The sequence below is a fragment of the Bufo gargarizans genome, chromosome 7, assembly GCF_014858855.1.
Source record: "Bufo gargarizans isolate SCDJY-AF-19 chromosome 7, ASM1485885v1, whole genome shotgun sequence".
In the NCBI taxonomy this organism is placed as follows: Eukaryota; Metazoa; Chordata; class Amphibia; order Anura; family Bufonidae; genus Bufo; species Bufo gargarizans.
In genome coordinates, this window is record NC_058086.1 from 51038692 (window position 1) to 51061299 (window position 22608).

A 22608-nucleotide genomic window follows, 5' to 3' on the forward strand; every position below is an offset into this window, starting at 1 on the left:
TGGAGGAGGATGAAGAGCTTGCGGTTGGGTGTCTGAGTGACCAGAAGCCTTTGCCTTATGAAATGTTATATTTTCTAATTTCCTGTATAGTGCGAAGAGCCGCTGTGGAGCAAAGGAAAAACGTATGTGCGCTGATGAGCTTACAAGAAGCCCTAATCTCCAGTGGTTAATGTAGGCGTGCTGCCGCATCTGGTCAACCTGTATATCTACATCCTCTGCAGAACTACCACTCCCAGCATGGCCTGATGACTTACTGATGTAGCGGTTTGTGTTCTGCCAATTCTCTGCATTTTTACCAGATTGAGGCCGGATCTCCACCGGGGCCATTGGGCATTCCACTTGTATCCAGAGAATTCCAGCGGGCCATTCTCCACCGGAACAGCCTGCTGGAATCCATGCCGCAGATGTGAAATATCAGTCTTATTGTGGCCCCTTTAACTGATGCAATCTGACAATGTGGCCCTCATTCCAAAAAGCTTGTGCCGTCCTGCCTCGAAGTAATCACTGCCAAGGGTTTCATAGAACTGGCTAGTGAGGCATGTAATGAAATGACCGGATCAGCAGCAACACGAGGGCCGCAGTCACCGGAGTGGAGGACAGAAACATCAGATGTAAAGGACAACATCCCCATCATCACGGAGCTGCATAAAACAAAGATGGAGCACCATATTGGGCGGCAGCCTTTCCTAATTGAAATGTGATATTTATACGAGCCTTCTTTTGCAGTAAATGTATTCTCCATGCTTCACAGCCCTGGCACACTGACAAAGTAAGAGCACACGACTCGTCAGCCGGGCAGCAGTTACTGTCTGCAGATGCTTCCACAGAGAATCATTAAGGATAGATGTGAGCGGGGGCCTTTACCCAGAGGCAGAGCGGTTACACCGTGTCATTGTGCTATATGGATTGTGATGCATTAATGAGTCACTAACTAGTTACAGGGGCGCTGATACTTTTAGTAAATGAGTCTACAAAGCTAGGCAACCTGTCGGCGAGCGCAGGAGTCCTGATATTGATGAAGTTTGGTCCTCCAGCTATCCTGCAGAGACTGACAGCTTTCTTCCAATAATGTACTAATCGGGGGCGGGCAGCAGCTCATGAGGACTCCTCCAGTGGAGTCCAGTGCTCGGCTCACACTCTGGAACTTCTCACCACAATAAAATGAAGTCACCTGAATCTGGATCTTCGCGAGAAGTTCATGGCAGAAAAAAACTTGGTATCGCATTCCCTTTAAGGACTTGTTGGCTACATTTTGTGTCCTTGTTAAAATCTGATACTTAATGAAAAAAAAAAAAAAAAAGAATAGGATTGCTTTTCCAGAGAAGATTTTCAGCATTAACACCCTGAGATCTATTCCGATGGACCACATACCGAAAATACAATATGCATTTAGCCGTATGACAGATAAAGCCTATTACATTGCCCCCTGCACCGGCCTAAAATGCTGTCCACGATGTAACAATATTAATATTAAAAATTAACAATATTACAGACGTATCTTGCACCCAGAACACTGCCAATTTGTCTGCACTCAGTAATCCAGATTCCCCTGTGTGTTGCCTCCTCATGGACCTGTATTTCACATATTTAGGCTACTTTCACACTTGCGCTTGATCGGATCCGTTCTGAACAGATCCGATCATATTAATGCAGACGGAGGCTCCGTTCAGTACGGATCCGTCTGCATTAATAACTTTAAAAAAATTCGCAAGTAGCCTGCGCGGATCCGTTCAGACTTTCAATGTAAAGTCAATGGGGGACGGATCCGCTTGAAGATTGAGCCATATGGTGACATCTTCAAGCGGATCCGTTCCCATTGACTTACATTGTAAGTCTGAACGGATCCGCACGCCTCCGCACGGCCAGGCGGACACCCGAACGCTGCAAGCAGCGTTCAGCTGTCCGCCTGTCCGTGCGGAGGCGAGCGGAGCGGAGGCTGAACGCCGCCAGACTGATGCAGTCTGAGCGGATCCGCTCCATTCAGACTGCATCAGGGCTGGACGGAGGCGTTCGGGTCCGCTCGTGAGCTCCTTCAAACGGAGCTCACGAGCGGACCGACGAACGCTAGTGTGAAAGTAGCCTTATTCACATGAAATGAATTTGCTCTTTAGTTTTCTGTGACTGTGGTAAATGCAGAACCCGGGGGTTGTTGCTTTCCTCCTGCTCCTCATAGTCTGACAGCCGGTCATTTCACGATCTCGGTCAATCACTCCTTTCTGAAGTAACTGCACAAGACATCATTAAAATGGATTTGAAGAAGCTGAATTGACGGCATGTGCCACAGAGCTGACAATCGGCGATCTTCCCTTCTCCTGGTCTCTGCCTCCCGTCCGCCTCAGCGTTCCCACTGCTTTCGCTCTCCCCTTTTCATCACACGTGATATCGATTGTTTGTGCATTCGTATTGAATGCTGTCAGAACTAGACGGAGGCAGATAATGTGCCGTCTCCGCGCCGTATAATCAACAAATAATAGTAATGAAAAATCTGAAAACCGCTATCATTAAGTGGGAGCGCAGAGCAAAGCCACAATGCCAGACAAAGCGAGTCCCAATTCTGGTTTTGGTTTGAAAGCAAAATAAGAGCTTGGGTCAAATGATGGCGCGTTAGAGCGGAGCCATTTACTCCATGATGGCGTTATTTTTCTTTGTACTGGAGAAGTGAATGGTTGTGATTCTCACCTGGTCACCTGCAAAGCCCAAGTTCAAGTTTTGGTACCTTCTCATGCTGCAGATTTTGTGGGAAGAATTTTCCGCAACTGAAAATCAGTTCCATCCACCTGAATGAGGCTGTCAGAAATCCATGGGCTTTCCTTCCTGTTCAAATGGCAACAAAAGCGAGAGCTGGCACTGTAATTCTACCATTCTCTTCAATTCAAATCTGTCAGCACTCTTGACAGCCACAGACCCCGGAGCAGGCGAGAGGCGGACGCAGTGCGGGGGTAACCACCTGTCATGCACATTGCACGGTTTTTAAATTGATTGTTAAAAAACGATTGTCCGTTGATTGTGCCGCCAATAACAATCAATGACCAATCAGTTCTAACAGTCAATTAGAAAACTGTGGCCGCATGGCTCCATGTCCGGGCTTCCGCATGGACTTACTTGGAGTTGTTTTTTCTGCTTCCCATTCATTTCAGTGGGAGATTCAGCACTGATTCTGCCCCAAGATAGTGCGCGCTGCTTCTTTTTTACAAGCTTCTTTTTTACACGTGTGAAAATTACAGCTTCCCATTGAAACTGGTGCTAATGTTTTCTCTTACATGACATTGCTGTAGAGAACCCAGCACATATAGCACATCTCCCACAATGCAGTGCAACAGTGCATGCTCACTACAGACACTGAACAAGCAGCGGACATCTGAGAAGTGCAGACCTGTAGTCTCCAAACCAAAGGAAACATTGAGCTCTGAATTCTGCTTGGCATGCTGCTGAAGTATAAAACTTAATCTAGTTCAGATACAATGTAAATAATTGTAAAGGTAATCTTACTAATTACACAGTATGATATCAATCTCCTCTGATCAGACATCACACCTTACTGATTAAAGGAAGTGTTCCTATCCTCTATCCATAGGATACCTATTAGATTAATATAACTATTAGATTGGTTGGGGTCCTACAGCTGGGACCCCTAATGATCACGAAAACAGGTGCCCTGTACCCTGTGGAGCCACCCAGATTTGAACGGAGTTGCCATCGGGCATGCGCTCAGCTGCTCCATTTCATTCTATGAGAGTTCCGGAAATAGCATGGTACAGTGCTCCATTCATTTTGGGTGGCTCCAAAGGGTACAGTGCCCCCATGCTCGTGATCATTGGTGGTCCCAATGGTAGGACCCACACCAATCTAATAGTTATCCTCTTTCCTGTGCATAGGGGATAACTTAATATAACTGGAATACTCTTTAAGATGTATCAAAAAGCATATTCTGCAGTTTTCCAAACCAGCACCTGGATCTTAGTACTTTTGTAATTGCATGTAGTTAAGAATTTAGCATAGCCACTGATCTATTCAATAAAATTTATGTGTACAGCGCCACCTTCTGTTTGTTCTTGTCCTTATATTTTGGTCAGTCTCACTGAGCAGGTTTAGTGCACAGTTTAAACCTTCACCTGCCATCAGGTATGGCCGTGGTAAGCACATATTGTGGTCCGCAATATGTGGGCATCAGCTGTGAAAACTCAACACTGAACACAGGAGGGAAGGGAAAGGGTACTAGGCCTGGAAACTAGGGATAGGGGAGAGGTCACCACCTTGTGAATTCCTAGACCGAGCCCTGACTACTATCAGTATGAACAGACCTCGATGGTAGGAATGTTCATACGCAGGAACCTAGAGCCCTAGCTGACCCTAAAGGGCCCTGGAAATAGTGTCAAGACAAGAGATGACCTGTTCCTTCCCAGCTGAAGGAATTTTAGACTCCCTCAGGCCTATTACCAAAATATAGGGGGATACAACAAACAAGAAGTAGGGAAAAGACACTTAACTTCGAAGTACGTGGATGAGCAGGAACTCAGAGGAGAACCATACACCAGCACTTCCACAACCAGAAAGGAGCTATCAACCGCATAGCATGATGGGCAAGACCAGACCAAATAGAGGAGTTGGAATGACCACTTAAGCTACACCTGAGACAAGAGGTGTGGTCATAACCAGCAAAAACACAGAAACAAGTGAAATCAAAGAGGCTGTCAGATCACACACACATGCAGCCAGTCTCTTAGATCTTCTGACCCCTGTCACGGGAGAGACCATGACGAAGATGGGCCATGTCCTATCGCGGAGGCATGGATCGGAAGCCCACAGAAACACTCAGAAGCACCTCTGTGGGCTTTTCGGGTCAGAGTTTCTACACCACAAAAGATAGGACATGTCCTATTTTTTGCTGTATTTTGCGGACCACGGACATGTTCAAGTCAATGGGTCTGCACCGCAATACGGGATTTACATGGCTGGTGCCCATGTATAGTGGAACTCTACTTGTGAACTGCAGTTCGGGCACGGGCCGCACATGTTTGGGTGCATGAGCCCTTACAGGCAGAGAACTGTAGCAGAAAGGACACACCCCATGAGCTGCGAGGCGGAAGGTACGCTAGCAGGGCAATTGGAGCAGTGAATGTGGAGATCTCTGGATCCATGTGAGGTTCAGGGCTGGTTTTGGCTTTGTTAGAAAGCAATAGTCATGTATTGTATGATGTCTGATTTTACCTCTTTAACCCCTTTAGGTATACAGATGGAGCAGGGTTAGCACTCCAGCTCTTAACTAAATATTTCTTAACTCATCGCATTCCATTAAAAAGCAATTGAAGGTGTTTGCTTAGATTAGATAACACAACTCAGAAATCTCAGAAAATGTTAACTCTACTCCATCCGTACATCATGACATCATACATCTCTGATCGTGCAAAGTGACATCATACCTTTTAGCTGTTTCTATGCAGGAATATTTGCAGGTTTTCTTTCTATTAGCGTCACTTGTAGATGACATTATTTCTAGGCTGTGCTGTGGCTCGGCGCATTCCTCAGAATCTAATGTGATATTGTGCCGTGTCTGGGCACCTCGCCCCCAGTGGCAGTAACAAGCTGGATGTGACATTAACACCTGAGCAGAGGCCCCTGTCTCCTTCAATCTCCGTCTCTGTCGTCTTGGGGTCCGCTTGTTTTGTTTGCAGCCCTGGTGCTCGCTGCGCTGATATGTCCCTTTGTGCCCTTGTCCCCGGGCTGATAATGTCCAGAACAGCTAAGCCGTGCTTTTTTAATCCCTTTTTTTTTTTTCCCCTTTAGCTTGTTTTCCGTGTATAACAAGGTTTTATTTGTGTGGAACAAAACAGTAATTTAAAGACAAAGTAGAGATATTATATAAATCAGTCACTGTGCACGCTCCCCATTACTTACCAAGGTAATATTTGTGAGGGCGCACGGTATAAGTGCTGCAAGAGCAACCTAAATGATAAAAAATGAAGCAAGAAGAAGGAGGAGATGGAAGATAATGATGTGCTGGAGAAAGGCCCTGTGACAGGACAGAAACGTCGCTGCTGCTGCACATGCGGGTAAGCGGTAATTCACTTTGCTGCCTCTTATTCGGAGAGCTGCAGATTTCTACTATGTATATTTATATACAGTTCTATATATATACTGCACATTCTTGCTCTTCCTGATTGGTAGGGCTTTGGTTCTCCGCTATTTATCATCGCTGCAGCTCTACGCTCAGTGCATTGTCTCCTCTTATATGAAACCTTTCTCTATATGTTTTATTTTCTGATTGCAGACTGTTCATATAGATGAGCCATCTCATTATACAGTCCAGGGTGTTTATCTCTCCGGTCGGTGGCGGGGGTGGGGGTGTGAAATCCTCACTGAATATGAAACACTGCTTTAATCGGTATTCAGGTGTAACATCAATGAGATAGGATCAGGAATGCTGACAGTATCTCCTGGCGCTGTAGAGTATGCTTAACCTATGGCTGACCTGCGGCCTTCACCAGCCGTTTTATCAAAAAATCCCATCTCGCTTCTGTCGCTTGATTGCTTACACGGGTAAAGAGAAAAACACACAGGGGCCAAACATTTGGTGATCACAAGACGGAGGCTGCGTGTTTCCTGGAGATTGTCTACCTGCACATCACTTAGCTGATCTGCATATTAATCTGTAAAGTGCCGTTCAGTTTTCTTCTTTTGTGTAACCTGTATATTTCTCATTTATTTTCTCATTTTTCTTTTAGCTTTAGATATAACCTCCTCTGGTCCCCGCTGCTCTAGTCCAGCAGTGATGATGCCATGTACATCATTCACATGACTGCTGCAGCCAGTTACTGGCCTCAGTGTTCATGCGGTGTACATGTGCACCTGAAGTCTAAAGCCAGGGATTGTCTGCAGCTGTCATGTAAATGACATACAGACATCATCTCACAGCTCAGATTTTTATTTCAATGGTAGAACATGACAGATTATATATACATTTAATCTACTTCAAAAGATGAGTCACTTTACATTACTTATCCTGTACTGATCCTGAGTTACATCCTGTAATATACTCCAGAGCTGCACTCACTATTCTGCTGGTGCAGTCACTGTGTACATACATTACTTATCCTGTACTGATCCTGAGTTACATCCTGTATTATACTCCAGAGCTGCACTCACTATTCTGCTGGTGCAGTCACTGTGTACATACATTACTTATCCTGTACTGATCCTGAGTTACATCCTGTATTATACTCCAGAGCTGCACTCACTATTCTGCTGGTGCAGTCACTGTGTACATACATTACTTATCCTTTACTGATCCTGAGTTACATCCTGTATTATACTCCAGAGCTGCACTCACTATTCTGCTGGTGGAGTCACTGTGTATAAACATTACATTTTGAAGGAGTAAAAGAAGAGGGGACATCCTCTGCGTCTGGAGGAAAGAAGGTTTGTACACAAACATAGAAGAGGATTCTTTACGGTAAGAGCAGTGAGACTATGGAGCTCTCTGCCTGAGGAGGTGGTGATGGTGAGTACAATAAAGGAATTCAAGAGGGGCCTGGATGTATTTCTGGAGTGTAATAATATTACAGGCTATAGATACTGGAGAGGGGTCGTTGATCCAGGGAGTTATTCTGATGCCTGATTGGAGTCGGGAAGGAATTTTTTTCCACTAAAGTGAAAAAATTTGGCTTCTACCTCACAGGGAATTTTTTGCCTTCCTCTGGATCAACTTGCAGAATAACAGGCCGAACTAGATGGATGGATGGAGGACTTTTTTCAGCCTTATAAACCATATTACTATGGTACTAAGAATTCCTGCGCTTACTCTCTGACTGCACCTAAGTACCAGTGACTAGAAGCGGAGTATCTATATGTGACACCGCTACCTGTACTTGTAGAGGAGAGTCCGCCATGTTGATATGTAGTGGTGAATACTTGATAGTTGTCCCGATCCTTCAGTCCGGTGGAAGCAGTCCTGCTGTGGAGTTGGAAAACTTACCCCGGCCGGCAGCACCTTTCCTATTCTTGCACTTCAAATCGTAACGCCAGTGATGTCACGCTAGCTTACAGCTACAGGAGCTGTTGTGGACCATGATTCCAACTCGTTTCAAATCTATTCAGAAAGGGGGTTCCTGGACTACACCGCGCCATGGTGGAGGATGTGATGGCAGTTGTATCTCCTGCAATAGCCTCAATTTTCTGATCTAGGACCATGTATCTGTCCTCGCGGTGACCGATGGCTTATGACAGTGGATGTTATGCAGGGTTTATCTGGTACTGCGGGTAGGAGCGGCTGTTTTGGGACGTCAGGGGATCGCTCCCAGCTGCGCCTCTCACGGCCTTTTCTAGAATCATCAGGGCGACTCTTAAATGTTCTGAAGTGATTACCATTGACTGGAGCAGTAATTTGCATCTCAGTTCAATTCATTCCAGACTCAAATGGATGGATTGATTCGCTGTGTTGTAATGGAGACCTCAGGATACACACAAGGACGTTTAATCCTTCCCGGGCACGTTAAGAGCATGAATCCCTATGACACACAACAAGCCTGTGAGACGGCAAATGGGGACCCTGCATGTTGTTCTTCTGTTGCGTCTGTCCCTGTAAGGCACCGTATTACGGATAACGCAGTGCCACAATATTCTTGTTTGTTGTCTTTAAAAATGTTGAACATTTCATCAGGCATGGAGAAGATTTAGGAAAAGTTGCCTTTACAGACATTTTATTCCCTTAGGGCCTTTAAAAATCCCAATTTGTCACAGTTTTTCTATTGCCTTACGGACATTGCAGCAGCATGGAAACACTGTTCACATTCAGAGGCTGAAAATCTGGCTTGATGGTGTCCTGCTCACAGCGCGGCCAAACCTTGGCCATACACATTATATGTATATTGGCTGAGCCAGCTGATTTCGGCCTATTATCTGTATGGGGCACCCAACTGTCCCTCGGTGGTAGGTATTGGGAGAGAGAAGGGTCAGATGTGCTGAACTTCAGCATGCCTGGCGTGATCCTTATGTTCTTGGGGAGATGAGCTGTCACTAGATGATTTCTCTAGATGGCATCTGATCTAGGTACATGAGTCCAACAAAGAGGTGAATAAGCCCCAGTGAGCGGCGCAGCTCCGTGAGCAGCACATCATCAGCGTCCTGAGTGACATTTCCGTTTTCTGACAAGAAGACTGATCTATAGACACAGTGATACAAAAAACCTCAGAATGTTACATTATGTAGCAAATATGTTTTACATAGAATTATAAAATTATTTTTATTTAAATGGAAATTATAAAATATTTCATTAATTCTTTGGGCAATTGAAGAAAATTACTGTTTTTCTCATCCACCGATATCCAATATCAGCGTCTGCGTCAGAGGGCGCCCACCTTGACTTCACAGGACGTTTCATCAGTCTAATTGTGTCTGCGCTGCTGGTGTCGCCCTGAACCCTGATCCCAGTGCAGATGACTCTGACAAGGGTTGTGTTAAAGCAACTTCCAAGCCCATTAAACTGACTGGTCCCAGTAGACCTATTACAGGGACAAAGATCTGATGCTTTCACAATTGTTGTGGAAATCAGGTAGATCACTCAGAGGCGTCGGGAGGTTAAATGGAGCATCTGGGTGGCCTTAAAATAGAGACATGAATCATTATGGAGGGGGTGCATCTGAGATGGAGAGTAATTGGGGATTGTAGTTCCTCATCTGCTTCTTGAGGCTTTCATTATGTCATTCCATAATCTGCGGACCATTCATTATTGTCCACGCCTGGAAAGACATTGCGCAGTGTCTGTACTGATGGAATTCCCTTGTGCCAGATACCGGTGCAGAAGACAAGGCTGCATGGATTAAATGGGATGCAAGTGTCACTAATGGAGCTTCTGCCTTACAATTCACTCAGCTGAGGTCTGGACATTAATCCGCATAGAAGCGAATAACTCGCCAAAACCCACTGCTGTCCATCAGCGCGTAGTCTGAACCCACAAAAGGAGGAATCTGCAGAAACGACAACGTCTGTCCACAGGTCATGTCTTCTGCTTGTAAAATGAGGATTGTTTTTTTTTTTTTGGAGATGACAGAGCAATGACACACAGACTTGGGTGGTACAGGACTGTGACACTTGGGTTACAGGACAATGATGGTTCAGGATAGCGAGACACAAATACTTGGGGTACAGGACTATGACATGGACATTTTGGATACAGGATAAGGACACTCTGAGACTTGGAGTACAGGACAATATCACACTGACACTCGGGGTACAGGATAATGACACTGACACATGGGGTACAGGATAATGACACTGACACATGGGGTACAGGATAATGACACTGACACTTGGGGTACAGGATAATGACACTGACACTTGGGGTACAGGATAATGACACTGACACTCTGGGTACAGGATAGTGACGCTGACACTTGGGGTACAGGATAATGACGCTGACACTTGGGGTACAGGATAATGACACTGACACATGGGGTACAGGATAATGACACTGACACTTGGGGTACAGGATAATGACACTGACACTTGGGGTACAGGATACTGACACTCTGGGTACAGGATAGTGACGCTGACACTTGGGATACAGGATAATGACACGCTGACACTTGGGGTACAGGATAGTGACGCTGACACTTGGGATACAGGATAATGACACGCTGACACTTGGGGTACAGGAAAATGACACGCTGACACTTGGGGTACAGGAAAATGACACTGACACTTGGGGTACAGGATAATGACACTGACACTCTGGGTACAGGATAGTGACGCTGACACTTGGGATACAGGATAATGACACGCTGACACTTGGGGTACAGGATAATGACACGCTGACACTTGGGGTACAGGAAAATGACACTGACACTTGGGGTATGGGATAATGACGCTGACACTTGGGGTACGGGATAATGGCGCTGACACTTGGGGTACGGGATAATGATGCTGACACTTGGGGTACGGGACAATGACGCTGACACTTGGGGTACGGGACAATGACGCTGACACTTGGGGTACGGGACAATGATGCTGACACTCGGGGTACAGGACAATGACGCTGACACTTGGGGTACGGGACAATGATGCTGACACTTGGGGTACAGGATAATGACACTGACACTTGGGATACAGGATAGTGACACTGACACTCGGGGTACAGGACAATGACACTGACACTTGGGGTAAAGGACAATACCACTATGACTTGGGGTGTAGCACAGTCGTACATCCGATTCTGACAAGGAGCTGATGTCGGCACTTTGGGCAGAAGTTGCAGGATTCTTGCTGAGGTCTCGGGTCGTGTCTGGATCTGAGCTCTGAGATGTGATGTTTGGCGTGCTGAAGTAATTAGCTGTAAGTGAAATGCAGAAGCTTTTATTATTAAGAGGCTCTCCGGTGATATCGTTCCTCTCAACTTATTGAATTTAGACTCACTATAAAGTCTTGGCAGTGGAGTGATCCTTTAATAAATACTGCACGGTTCCAGGAAATGTATTGAGACGTCTATAAAGACACAGCATAATACCAGCGCCCTGAGTGTCAGAATATTTCATTTCTCATTGCTTGCATAATTCAAGAAGCCTTTTTTTGTTCATGGACCTCACCTGGGTGTTGGCACCTTGGGTGCTAATTGCCCTTTTCAGTTATTTTAACCTCTTCCTATAGTCCTCCTGTGATGTGATGTATTTTTGGGCATTTTCATTTGGGCTCTGCGAGTCTGAAATATATATTAAGTAACTTTCCAAATTCCCTTGACTAACGTATCCAACCATTTAGTGTATACAGCTCCTGTGCAGACCTATGTGCACCAGGTGGATGGAGCTACCCCTCCATGGTTACTGGCTGCCCCACAACCCCTGTGTGTAGTCTGATCCTGCAGGCATGGATTCCCCGCAGCTAGCCTCCTGGTCCCATAGATCGAAGTTTGCACAGCCATGGAGATGTGAGAAACAACTTGAGCATATCCTAAGAGCGTGTAGTGGTCAGGGCATGTAGGGATTTGTAGCTCTAACAGCTGGAGAGCCACAGGTTGGAGACCACGGGACTAGATTGGGGGAAGGGGGAGTGAATTATCAGGGAATGCCCACTAAGCCCTGAACTTGCAGCTTCACAAGCATAGATTCTGATAGAGATCAGCCACCAACACAGAGCAGCGCCAACCTCCTATAGGTCACAGATACCCTGCACCTGTATTGCTGAGACTGTTGCTTTGTGTGAGTGTTCTCCATAGGCACAGTAACCTCCAGCCCCTTGATATGCAGTACTTTCCATGATTTATTTTGTGAATGAAGCTGATTCTGTAATAAGATCATATTGAGTACTGTATATACGTGTTTTACCACCGCCCTCTTAAAAACACACGGGAAGAACGGCTTCGCCAGACCAATATCTCTCACTTTTATTACAGAAATTGAAGAAACGCCTCGCTGCAGAGAAGCCTAGCGCAAGGCATAAAGCACAATACCGGCCGCTAAAGAGGAAAGCAGAAGAGCTGAGCTTAGGGCTGTGTGCGGACAGACTGCATTACTGCATCCGCTAATCCCGAGGATCTGAGAGTCCAGGGTTAGAGATCCCAGCACCTCTCCCTTCACTGAAGACTTCCTGTGGGGAGATTTACTCAGCGGCAGGATTTATTTTCTTTAGTTTGTCTCCAGAACAGATTCAACTTTCCAAGTTATTCATCCAAAACCACAAAGTGTTCAGTGAAGCAAAGTAAAAGGGTCGTCATAATCTGCGCTTCTTATCATCATCCACATAGTATATAACCAGAGATCAGCGGTGACATCACTGAGAATGCATCCTATCCATTCACTAGAGGTCAGCGGTGACATCACTGAGAATGTCGCCTATCCATTCACTAGAGATCAGCGGTGACATCACTGAGAATGTCGCCTGTCCACTCACTAGAGATCAGCGGTGACATCACTGAGAATGTCGCCTGTCCACTCACTAGAGATCAGCGGTGACATCACTGAGAATGTCGCCTGTCCACTCACTAGAGATCAGCGGTGACATCACTGAGAATGCCGCCTATCCATTCACTAGAGATCAGCGGTGACATCGCTGAGAATGCATCCTATCCATTCACTAGAGATCAGCGGTGACATCACTGAGAATGTCGCCTGTACACTCACTAGAGATCAGCGGTGACATCACTGAGAATGTCGCCTATCCATTCACTAGAGATCAGCGGTGACATCACTGAGAATGTCGCCTATCCATTCACTAGAGATCAGCGGTGACATCACTGAGAATGTCGCCTATCCATTCACTAGAGATCAGCGGTGACATCACTGAGAATGTCGCCTGTACACTCACTAGAGATCAGCGGTGACATCACTGAGAATGTCGCCTGTACACTCACTAGAGATCAGCGGTGACATCACTGAGAATGTCGCCTGTACACTCACTAGAGATCAGCGGTGACATCACTGAGAATGTCGCCTATCCATTCACTAGAGATCAGCGGTGACATCACTGAGAATGTCGCCTGTACACTCACTAGAGATCAGCGGTGACATCACTGAGAATGTCGCCTGTACACTCACTAGAGATCAGCGGTGACATCACTGAGAATGTCGCCTGTACACTCACTAGAGATCAGCGGTGACATCACTGAGAATGTCGCCTGTACACTCACTAGAGATCAGCGGTGACATCACTGAGAATGTCGCCTGTACACTCACTAGAGATCAGCGGTGACATCACTGAGAATGCCGCCTATCCATTCACTAGAGATCAGCGGTGACATCACTGAGAATGTCGCCTGTCCACTCACTAGAGATCAGCGGTGACATCACTGAGAATGTCGCCTGTCCACTCACTAGAGATCAGCGGTGACATCACTGAGAATGTCGCCTGTCCACTCACTAGAGATCAGCGGTGACATCACTGAGAATGCCGCCTATCCATTCACTAGAGATCAGCGGTGACATCACTGAGAATGCATCCTATCCATTCACTAGAGATCAGCGGTGACATCACTGAGAATGTCGCCTATCCATTCACTAGAGATCAGCGGTGACATCACTGAGAATGTCGCCTGTACACTCACTAGAGATCAGCGGTGACATCACTGAGAATGTCGCCTGTCCACTCACTAGAGATCAGCAGTGACATCACTGAGAATGCCGCCTATCCATTCACTAGAGATCAGCGGTGACATCGCTGAGAATGCCGCCTCTCCGTCCACGGCTGGGATAGTATATAGAGAGGTGCCGTTTGCTCTCTGTAGCTCGTCGGTCTGCATGTAGAAGGCAGGATCCTCTTGCAGCCTATAATGCGGACTCTCCTCCTGCAGCCTATAATGCGGACTCTCCTCTTGCAGCCTATAATGCGGACTCTCCTCTTGCAGCCTATAATGCGGACTCTCCTCTTGCAGCCTATAATGCGGACTCTCCTCTTGGAGCCTATAATGCGGACTCTCTTGCAGCCTATAATGCGGACTCTCTTCTTGCAGCCTATAATGCGGACTCTCTTCTTGCAGCCTATAATGCGGACTCTCATCATGCAGCCTATAATGCGGACTCTCATCATGCAGCCTATAATGCGGACTCTCCTCCTGCAGCCTACAATGCGGACTCTCCTCCTGCAGCCTATAATGCGGACTCTCCTCCTGCAGCCTACAATGCGGACTCTCCTCCTGCAGCCTATAATGCGGACTCTCCTCTTGCAGCCTATAATGCGGACTCTCCTCTTGCAGCCTATAATGCGGACTCTCCTCTTGCAGCCTATAATGCGGACTCTCCTCTTGGAGCCTATAATGCGGACTCTCTTCTTGCAGCCTATAATGCGGACTCTCTTCTTGCAGCCTATAATGCGGACTCTCTTCTTGCAGCCTATAATGCGGACTCTCATCATGCAGCCTATAATGCGGACTCTCATCATGCAGCCTATAATGCGGACTCTCCTCCTGCAGCCTACAATGCGGACTCTCCTCCTGCAGCCTACAATGCGGACTCTCCTCCTGCAGCCTACAATGCGGACTCTCCTCCTGCAGCCTACAATGCGGACTCTCCTCCTGCAGCCTACAATGCGGACTCTCCTCCTGCAGCCTACAATGCGGACTCTCCTCCTGCAGCCTACAATGCGGACTCTCCTCCTGCAGCCTACAATGCGGACTCTCCTCCTGCAGCCTATAATGCGGACTCTCCTCTTGGAGCCTCATTGCTCTGAATTGTATTACAGACATTAGATGCCTGGAGAGGAGATGTCCCCTGACGCATTTGGCTAATTTCACTTATTGACCTCCTGACTAATGGAGATATTGGTTTGTGTGATCTCTGATAATCTTTCCTTTATGAAACCCATTTATAAAACTCATTAGCATCTGCACTGGACCGGCTCTAATTAACTCCCTAGCTCCCAGGTGTTCCGGACTCATCTCTCTCTACCTCAGAGATCCACAACCAGGAAACCCTGAGCAGCTGCCATCTTTTCCTCTCTCTTGTCTCCGGTGCCGTCTCAGTTTTAGCTAATTGAAAATACCAGTTTTGAATGCGTCCCTGCACAGTCTGACACTATCCAATGAGTGCTGCCAGCCACCCCCAACTGGTAACACCCAGATGGACCTTTATTGCTGACTGCTGGCAATTCATGAATGCACTCCAAATAGGAATTATAGAGGGACGACTCAACGCAGATTTATATGAGAAGATGCCCCAGAATGCAAGTATTTACTAAAACTGAGATGTCAGGAGAGGTAATGGGTCACTTTTAGAAAGGTTTTTGAACAACCGCCACTAATCTTGTGGGTCTTCCAATCGGTCAGATGAAGGGGTCTCTTCTGGGAACTCAGATCTCATGGGCACTGGACCTTGTGGAGCCATTGCAGTCATCTGACTATTGTATATCTGAGGCTGTGGGATTTTAGAAATATGTTTTACCGTCCTACAGTCTTGGTGTGATTGATAATCACCAACTGTGGTTTTTGCCATTGAAAGTAGACTCCAGCTCAGACGGGTCACCTCGTGGGTGTGCATTGGGACAAAGTACGCGTGTTGCGTTACCATATGTATAATGTGTGGAAATTAGAACAATTAGGACGTTTTGTGGCAACTTCTTCCACAAATTGGTAAAGACAAGTCATTCAGGGGACATCAGAATGTATCATTTTGGCTTTTAATTTGTTACAAAGTTGAAACGTTTAAAAAATATTTAAAGTGTCTAAGGAATATTGGCGATAACCTGAGTAGCGTCTTGGTATTGCCTCACTGTGTACCCGCTTGGCATGAGCTGGGCTCCTGTAGATGTGCATGGGATCTTCTGTACAATTCCTTAGAGGATTCCTCCTGGCAGATAAAGGATGGTGACGCCGTATGTATGGAGGTATTCTTCCCTAGAAGCATTACCAATTAAATGGATCACGTGAAGACTACGTCCCCCTTAATTATGTTCATTTATTTCACTGTATTTCTTAATACCTGCCAATATTTTCAGTGATAACGAGTAATTAATGATCGAAGTCCTGTGTGGCTGAGGTTCTTCTCCTTCCCTCGTTCTTCTTCTCACCTGCTTCATATTTTGCCAAAGATATTTAATCTGCAGCCTTAGTGCGGGGCTTAGTGTATTCCGGCCTCTCCCTATCTCCCTCTTTGTGTTTCAGAAAAGAAGGATCATTTTTAGGTTGGGCTCCTCACCTGTGCCCCATCCTCTTCCGGGCACCTGCCTTGAGTTAGCGTTGCGAGTCCTCTCCGTGCCCCCATTCCCACCCTTTACTCTTGGCTCCTGATTAGGGAGTTTGGCGCCTCCAGAGTGCTACTAATCTTGATGCTTGCCACCGCCCTTCATTCCCTGGCACTGGGTACAGTGCTAGAAATTTATGGTTGGACACCACAGTGCTGATTACAGACCAAGCAAAAAATGTCCTAGGAGAGCTGTGCCAAGGCATGGAGTTCACCCCTCAAGTGCCAGGAGAGTCTCTAACTCATGGCCGTTCACTGAGCCGCCAGCGCACACTCCCTTGCTGAGCGCGGGTGAAAATCTGCACACATCTTGTACTTTACTATCTCGGTGACTTCGCTTGCAGAACTTGCTGAGCCCAGGAGAAAGAGAGAAGTCCGTCTTCTGACTTTTACAGGAGATCATAGCAGGTGATAACCTTGGAAGATGTGATCCCCCTCCCCCAGAATAATAATCCAATGCTTATGTAATATTCTAAAGGTGATGCAGGTGGGTGAACTTGTATGACACTTTAAATGACCACCCAAAATATCGATCAGAGGGAGGTAAGTAAGATGCAAAAATATGTGCCCCCTGTGACGGATCTCTGTGATACTCTGCAGCCTTATGACTTTAGGGTCACACTCGGTCCACCAGAGTCCTCCAGGGTTACAGCACAATGATGAGCTCAAAGCAGAAGACAAGCCCATATGGAGGTGACTTTGGAGACAGTCACTCATTACTAGGGTCTATTTTTGGGGATGATTTACAGATAACCTATTGGACCCCTGATGAACCCAGGAAGCTCAATCCGTCAGTGACGGGCAGCGCATGCCATTAGTTTACACCATGTAAAGTGCCCGCTAGTTCGCTGTCGTAATTGAAAGGAATGATCTTAGTATACAATGATGGGTCACTATCATATCTCTGTTTTATGCCCGACAGTTAGTAAATCCTGATGTTTTTGTACATCTGCTCCTAAAATCCCAGGTGCTGGGTTGCTCCATGAAGGAATGGCCTCGCCCTAGTCATAAGACACAACCTCAGTGAAGCGTCCTGTCCGCGTCCTTCAGTCAGCGGTTTTAAGCTACTTTCACACAGGCGGCACGGACCTCCGGCAGGCTGTTCTGTCGGGTGAACAGCCTGCCGGATCCATCATGCCGCTAGTGAGTGTGCCTCCGGACTGCTGCTTCGTCCCCACTGACTATAATGGGGGTGGGGGTGAAGTTCCGGCGAGTGATGGCAGCACGCGGAAAGAGGCAGCTGGAATAAAACCTACTACATGTCCGACGTTTATTCCAGAAGCCTCTCACCATGCCTCGCCGGAACTCCGCCCCATTATAGTCAATGGGGTCGGAGCAGCAGTCCGGGGGCACACGGTCACTAGCGGCAGGACGGATACTGCAGGCTGTTCACCCGATAGAACAGCATGCCGGAGGTCCGTGCCGCTAGTGTGAAAGTAGCCTTACAGCTAAATTTAGTCTTAAAAATCCCTCTGTGGATAGCCGGATCTGTCTGTGCTAATCTGCTTATGTTATTGCTCTGTATAGCTGTTCCGTACAGTATACTGCCAAATACATCTCGTCACTGGATTTTTATAAGCAGTGGGGTATTACTTGCTAGTAGAGAGGAGAGCCCAAAATTGTCTCTTCTGCTTGCAGGAGTGCCGGACCGTGAGGAGACTCTACTGATCACGTGCAGCTTTTGAGAAATCACTCGATCAAGAGGATTGCTTGTTTGTCATGTAATTGTAAGGTTGTATTAGGGAATTGCTATTTAAGCATCAAGGGGTTATCCCATGATTAATGTTAACAATGAAATATATAGTACATGACCACCTCTTTCTAACAAAGCTAGAACCAGCCCTGGACCTCACATAAATCCAGAGGTCTCCCCAATCATTGCTCTGCTAGATTTATATCAAGCCGTCAGTTGAAGGGGAGTGTCTTTTCTGCTGCAGCTAAGGGGGCGTGTCCATGCCCTGCCTATCATCGCTCAGGAGGGAGTTTGAAGGATGAAACTGAGCATGTGCGGCTATCTCAGTGAGCAGGTCAAAGAAATAAGAAAATAACAAACAGCAGGTGGCGCTATACAGATACATTTTATTGAACAGCTCACTGGCTATGCAAAAATTTTAATTACATGCAATTACAAATTAATTCAGATCCAGCTGCTGGTTTGAAAACTGTAGAATATTTTTTTCGTGGGACATCTCCTTTAACTAAAGTCTTAAGCCGGCTTAGTTATGTAGATACACTAGCTGGTGACCTTACACTCGTTCCCCCATCCCCACCAGAAACTTGCACACTTGCCTGAGCATGCATGGTCTGCCAGGAATGGTGAATTTTTACATGACCAGTCCTTTCTGCCTCTGACAGTTACTCATGAGATCCTCAAGCAGGGCAGCATGTTCAGGGGGCTTTTATTTTGTATGTGGAAGAATTTACTTTACATCTCAAACTTCACTCCGTCATGAACCTACCCATCCCTCCTTCTCCCTTGTTATATCCCTTCTTCATACTGAACTTGTCTCTGTAAATGGCACCCTGCTGACCTGCAGATACATCTGTCTTGGCGATAAAATGCTTGCCATACCCACATTAAATGTATGCTTGTGTCGGTGCTTGTTGGATGTTGGCTCTGCTGAGTGAAGACTGTTCCACATGTAACCTGAGTGAGAAGTGCTGGAGTGTGCCAGTATGTGGTGGGCGCACCTTCCTGTATTTCCGGAAGATGAGCTTGTAGTAAATCAAGCAGAGTGTCCTATATATTGCAGCTATGACTCTAGAAATATTTCTGAACGCAGCTTACTGGGGGTGAGGAACATCCCTGAGCTTTCAACAAATGTTGTATTAATCAGCAGTCCAGTGTGTGTACAGGAGGAATGATTTCTGGTCATTATGTCACTTGTATCTGACATTTTTCAGCAGTTTTTCTGTGTCCTTGCCAGATGTTTAGTTTGCAGTTCTCCTAGACATGGTGGGTGTAGATCAGCTGCCATCCACAGCACACAGAAAGTAGAGGGCAACCTCCTTCCTAACCTTTTATTCACTCAGAAGCAGCCCCCAGGATAATGGAGGACATTACAGAGAAGTGCTGACCTGTATGCTTGTGGATAAAGAACTTATACCGAGCTATAACCTTCCTATGTAGCTGAGTAGTCTCTCTTTTTCTATCTCCTCAGCTCCTGCTCACTCCTCCCCACTCCCCTCTCCATACACTTGCATTGACTTGTGTAATATGTTCCTCCTGCAGAGATGTTTTGTACTGGATGGGAATGAGGCTGTTTACAAAGTGAAAAGCAATTAGCAGGGATCTATCTATCTGTCTCACATATATCTGTCTATTTGTCCATCTGTCTCATATCTATCTGTCTTTGATTGTATATCTCATGATTTTTCTGTTGGATCCTATGGGAAATCGCTGTATGTAAATCTATGTTAATACTGACCCTACCACTGAGATACCTATAGGGTCTTGGCTGAATGTTTATTCCTATGGAGCCGGAGGATGTGAGCAAATATGGAGACCTTTATGCTGGCGACATGAATGTAATGCAAGGCTCAAGTTGTTTCTACCCCCAGTAAATATACATCCTGGACTCATCCTCCTCTGACGAGTTGTCGAAAATTCTGCTTGGACGTTTCATAGTTATAGCGGTTCTGGGAAGGCTGGGTGATAATTACTATTGGCGGCATTACAGCTTCCATGTCGGCCGTCCTCCAGCTTTCCTAGAGTCCTGAATATCAAATCTAACTTTATTGCTGATTCCTCGGTATGGGCTCAGCAATATAAAAACAGCTGAGTAGATTTTGAACAACTTTATTGGTATATTTTGTACATCTTTTGTTGGAATATTCCTCATTCATTGGTTTTTATTCCCATCCGCTTTAGGCAATTACTTTTTTGTTGGACAGTTTCTCCATAAATAGACAATTAACATGAAACAACACTGCCGGGGCCACTAGGGATCAGCTATAATCTGCGGGAGAACCCAGGGAGTGTCTGTTTACTTTCCAGCGCCACCACAGGAGAAATAGAGCATTACATGGTGCCCACTGATATCAATGGGCCATGGGTGTAATGCTCTGTGTAATCCCTCTTCCCCCCCCCCAGTTGCTTTATGGAGGTCTTGAACTGAGGACCTCGCTCTGTTAACTCAGCAGTAGGGTATTAGAGAATGTTTGCCCTTCTTGTAGACCGTGTCAGGGCTGTGCCTTCCTTCCTTGTGTCCTCTTGTGACTCTTTCCATTTGATTTGGTCTCCTCCTGTTTTTATATTTTATCCTGGCTTATCCTGCCTCTCCCTCCGTAACATAGGCACGGTCCCTCCGCCTTAATCTCCCTCACCGTTTCATGCCCAACCATCGACATCTGCCGCTTTACAACATGAAACTCCCAGCGTCCTTTCTAATGATCAGGAACGGCCACTGTTGAGCGTCTTGTCTTTGAAGTAGCAATGAGCTTCCATACTCAGTGTTCACACTGTGCCATACACCTGGCTGTCTGTGTCACGAGTGAGCTGAGGACACGGCTTCACACTAGTTCCCATTCTTCATTACACAGATCAGCACAGTCCGGGGCCAACATCGCCATCGCCATAATTAAATCAGGTCTGCGCGCCGTCATCATTGTACTTCTAGAGGATTAAAGAGCGGTTCTCTGACAATGAGGGAAAGTCACCAGTAATATAGCGGACTCCTTTTATTATAGTGTAATAGGTGTTACTTGGCTTTTCTAGAAGCCGCGCTATATAATTGTATCTGCCATACCTGTTTGAATGCATTTTGAAGAGACACTCTGCAAAATGGCCATTATTAAAGAATAGGATATAGGCTTTTGTATTGCCTTGTGTATTCCTGTTCTATTTGACATGTAATTTTTGGGTTGTTAGTCACTTGATTCCTTCTCCCCTCAGATACGGCTTTCTAATGAATCCTACATTGCCCATCATGCCAGGCTTGATTCTCACCATACTGCACTGCTCTGAGTGCTGTGTAATGGCAGCCATAACAGATCAGTGACACAGAACTGCTGTCCCTTCACACTGCAGGGTCTCCAGGTTCTTCAATGTGATGCAGCTTGAGCCTGTTTGCCCTCTCTGCCCTGTCATCTCTGTCTCCCAATCAGCTTTTACATGAAAAGGGAAGGAGAGCAATGTGAAGCTACATGCCATAAAACTACACTGGAGAGTCAGCACACACAGCTAGTACAGGCAGGCAGTGTGAGTCAGGAGGTTCATATAACTGCAGCTAATCACTGTATACACTTAGCTACTATATACTTTGTGTGTGTATATATATATATATATATATATATATATATATTTATATACGGTTACACTTTGAGTTGTGGGGTGAAAGGCCAGAGAACAGGAGGCTGATGATGATCAGGTCGGGTATACAGACCAATAACCAGGCCAGCTTAGTAACATTAAAATAAAATATCTCCTTTACTGGATAGATAATGGTGATCACAGTAGAAATACATGCAGTCAGCACGGTTCTGAAGTATTTCACAGAGTAAGCTTTTCCTATAGGCTGTGTGTAGGAGGTATCTATTATGACGGATGTCCACCCTGAGTCTCTCTCTTTATAGACACTAAGAATCCTCCCAAATGACCACAGGCGTGCAATCACTCTCAGTATTTCTCTGAAATGCCCAGCTTCAGGGTAGAGTCACAGATCGGATGGCCAGTCTGTCTCCAAAGCAATGGAACCCAAATCACAGGCAGTAAAGTCTAAAGCAGTGTGCATGCATTACCTTTACTAACTCAGTCCAAGCACGGCCCTCACCTTCCTGCAGTAATACACTGCTTCTTTCCTTCAGAGATTAATCCTTACCAAAGTTGCATTCCCTGGCAGCTTTCAGTCACAGGAATGGCGTTTTCCTGGAGAGGTCTCGGCCTAGTTGACAGCAGCACACACTAGACATGTGCTCGTCTCTTGCTTTATCACCAGCAGCCCATTACCTGACT

General features: G+C 46.2%; 1 protein-coding gene across 1 annotated transcript in view; it reads left to right on the forward strand.

Annotated features, from left to right (window-relative positions):
- The window catches only part of LOC122944154 (extensin-2-like), a 117264-nt gene extending 102117 nt beyond the window's left edge, over positions 1-15147 (forward strand). Inside the window, exon 2 of the mRNA XM_044302384.1 lies at positions 14354-15147. Within this exon, the coding sequence (XP_044158319.1) occupies positions 14354-15147 (794 nt within the window). The remainder of the gene's footprint in view (positions 1-14353) is intronic.
- The last annotated feature ends 7461 nt before the right edge of the window (positions 15148-22608 follow it).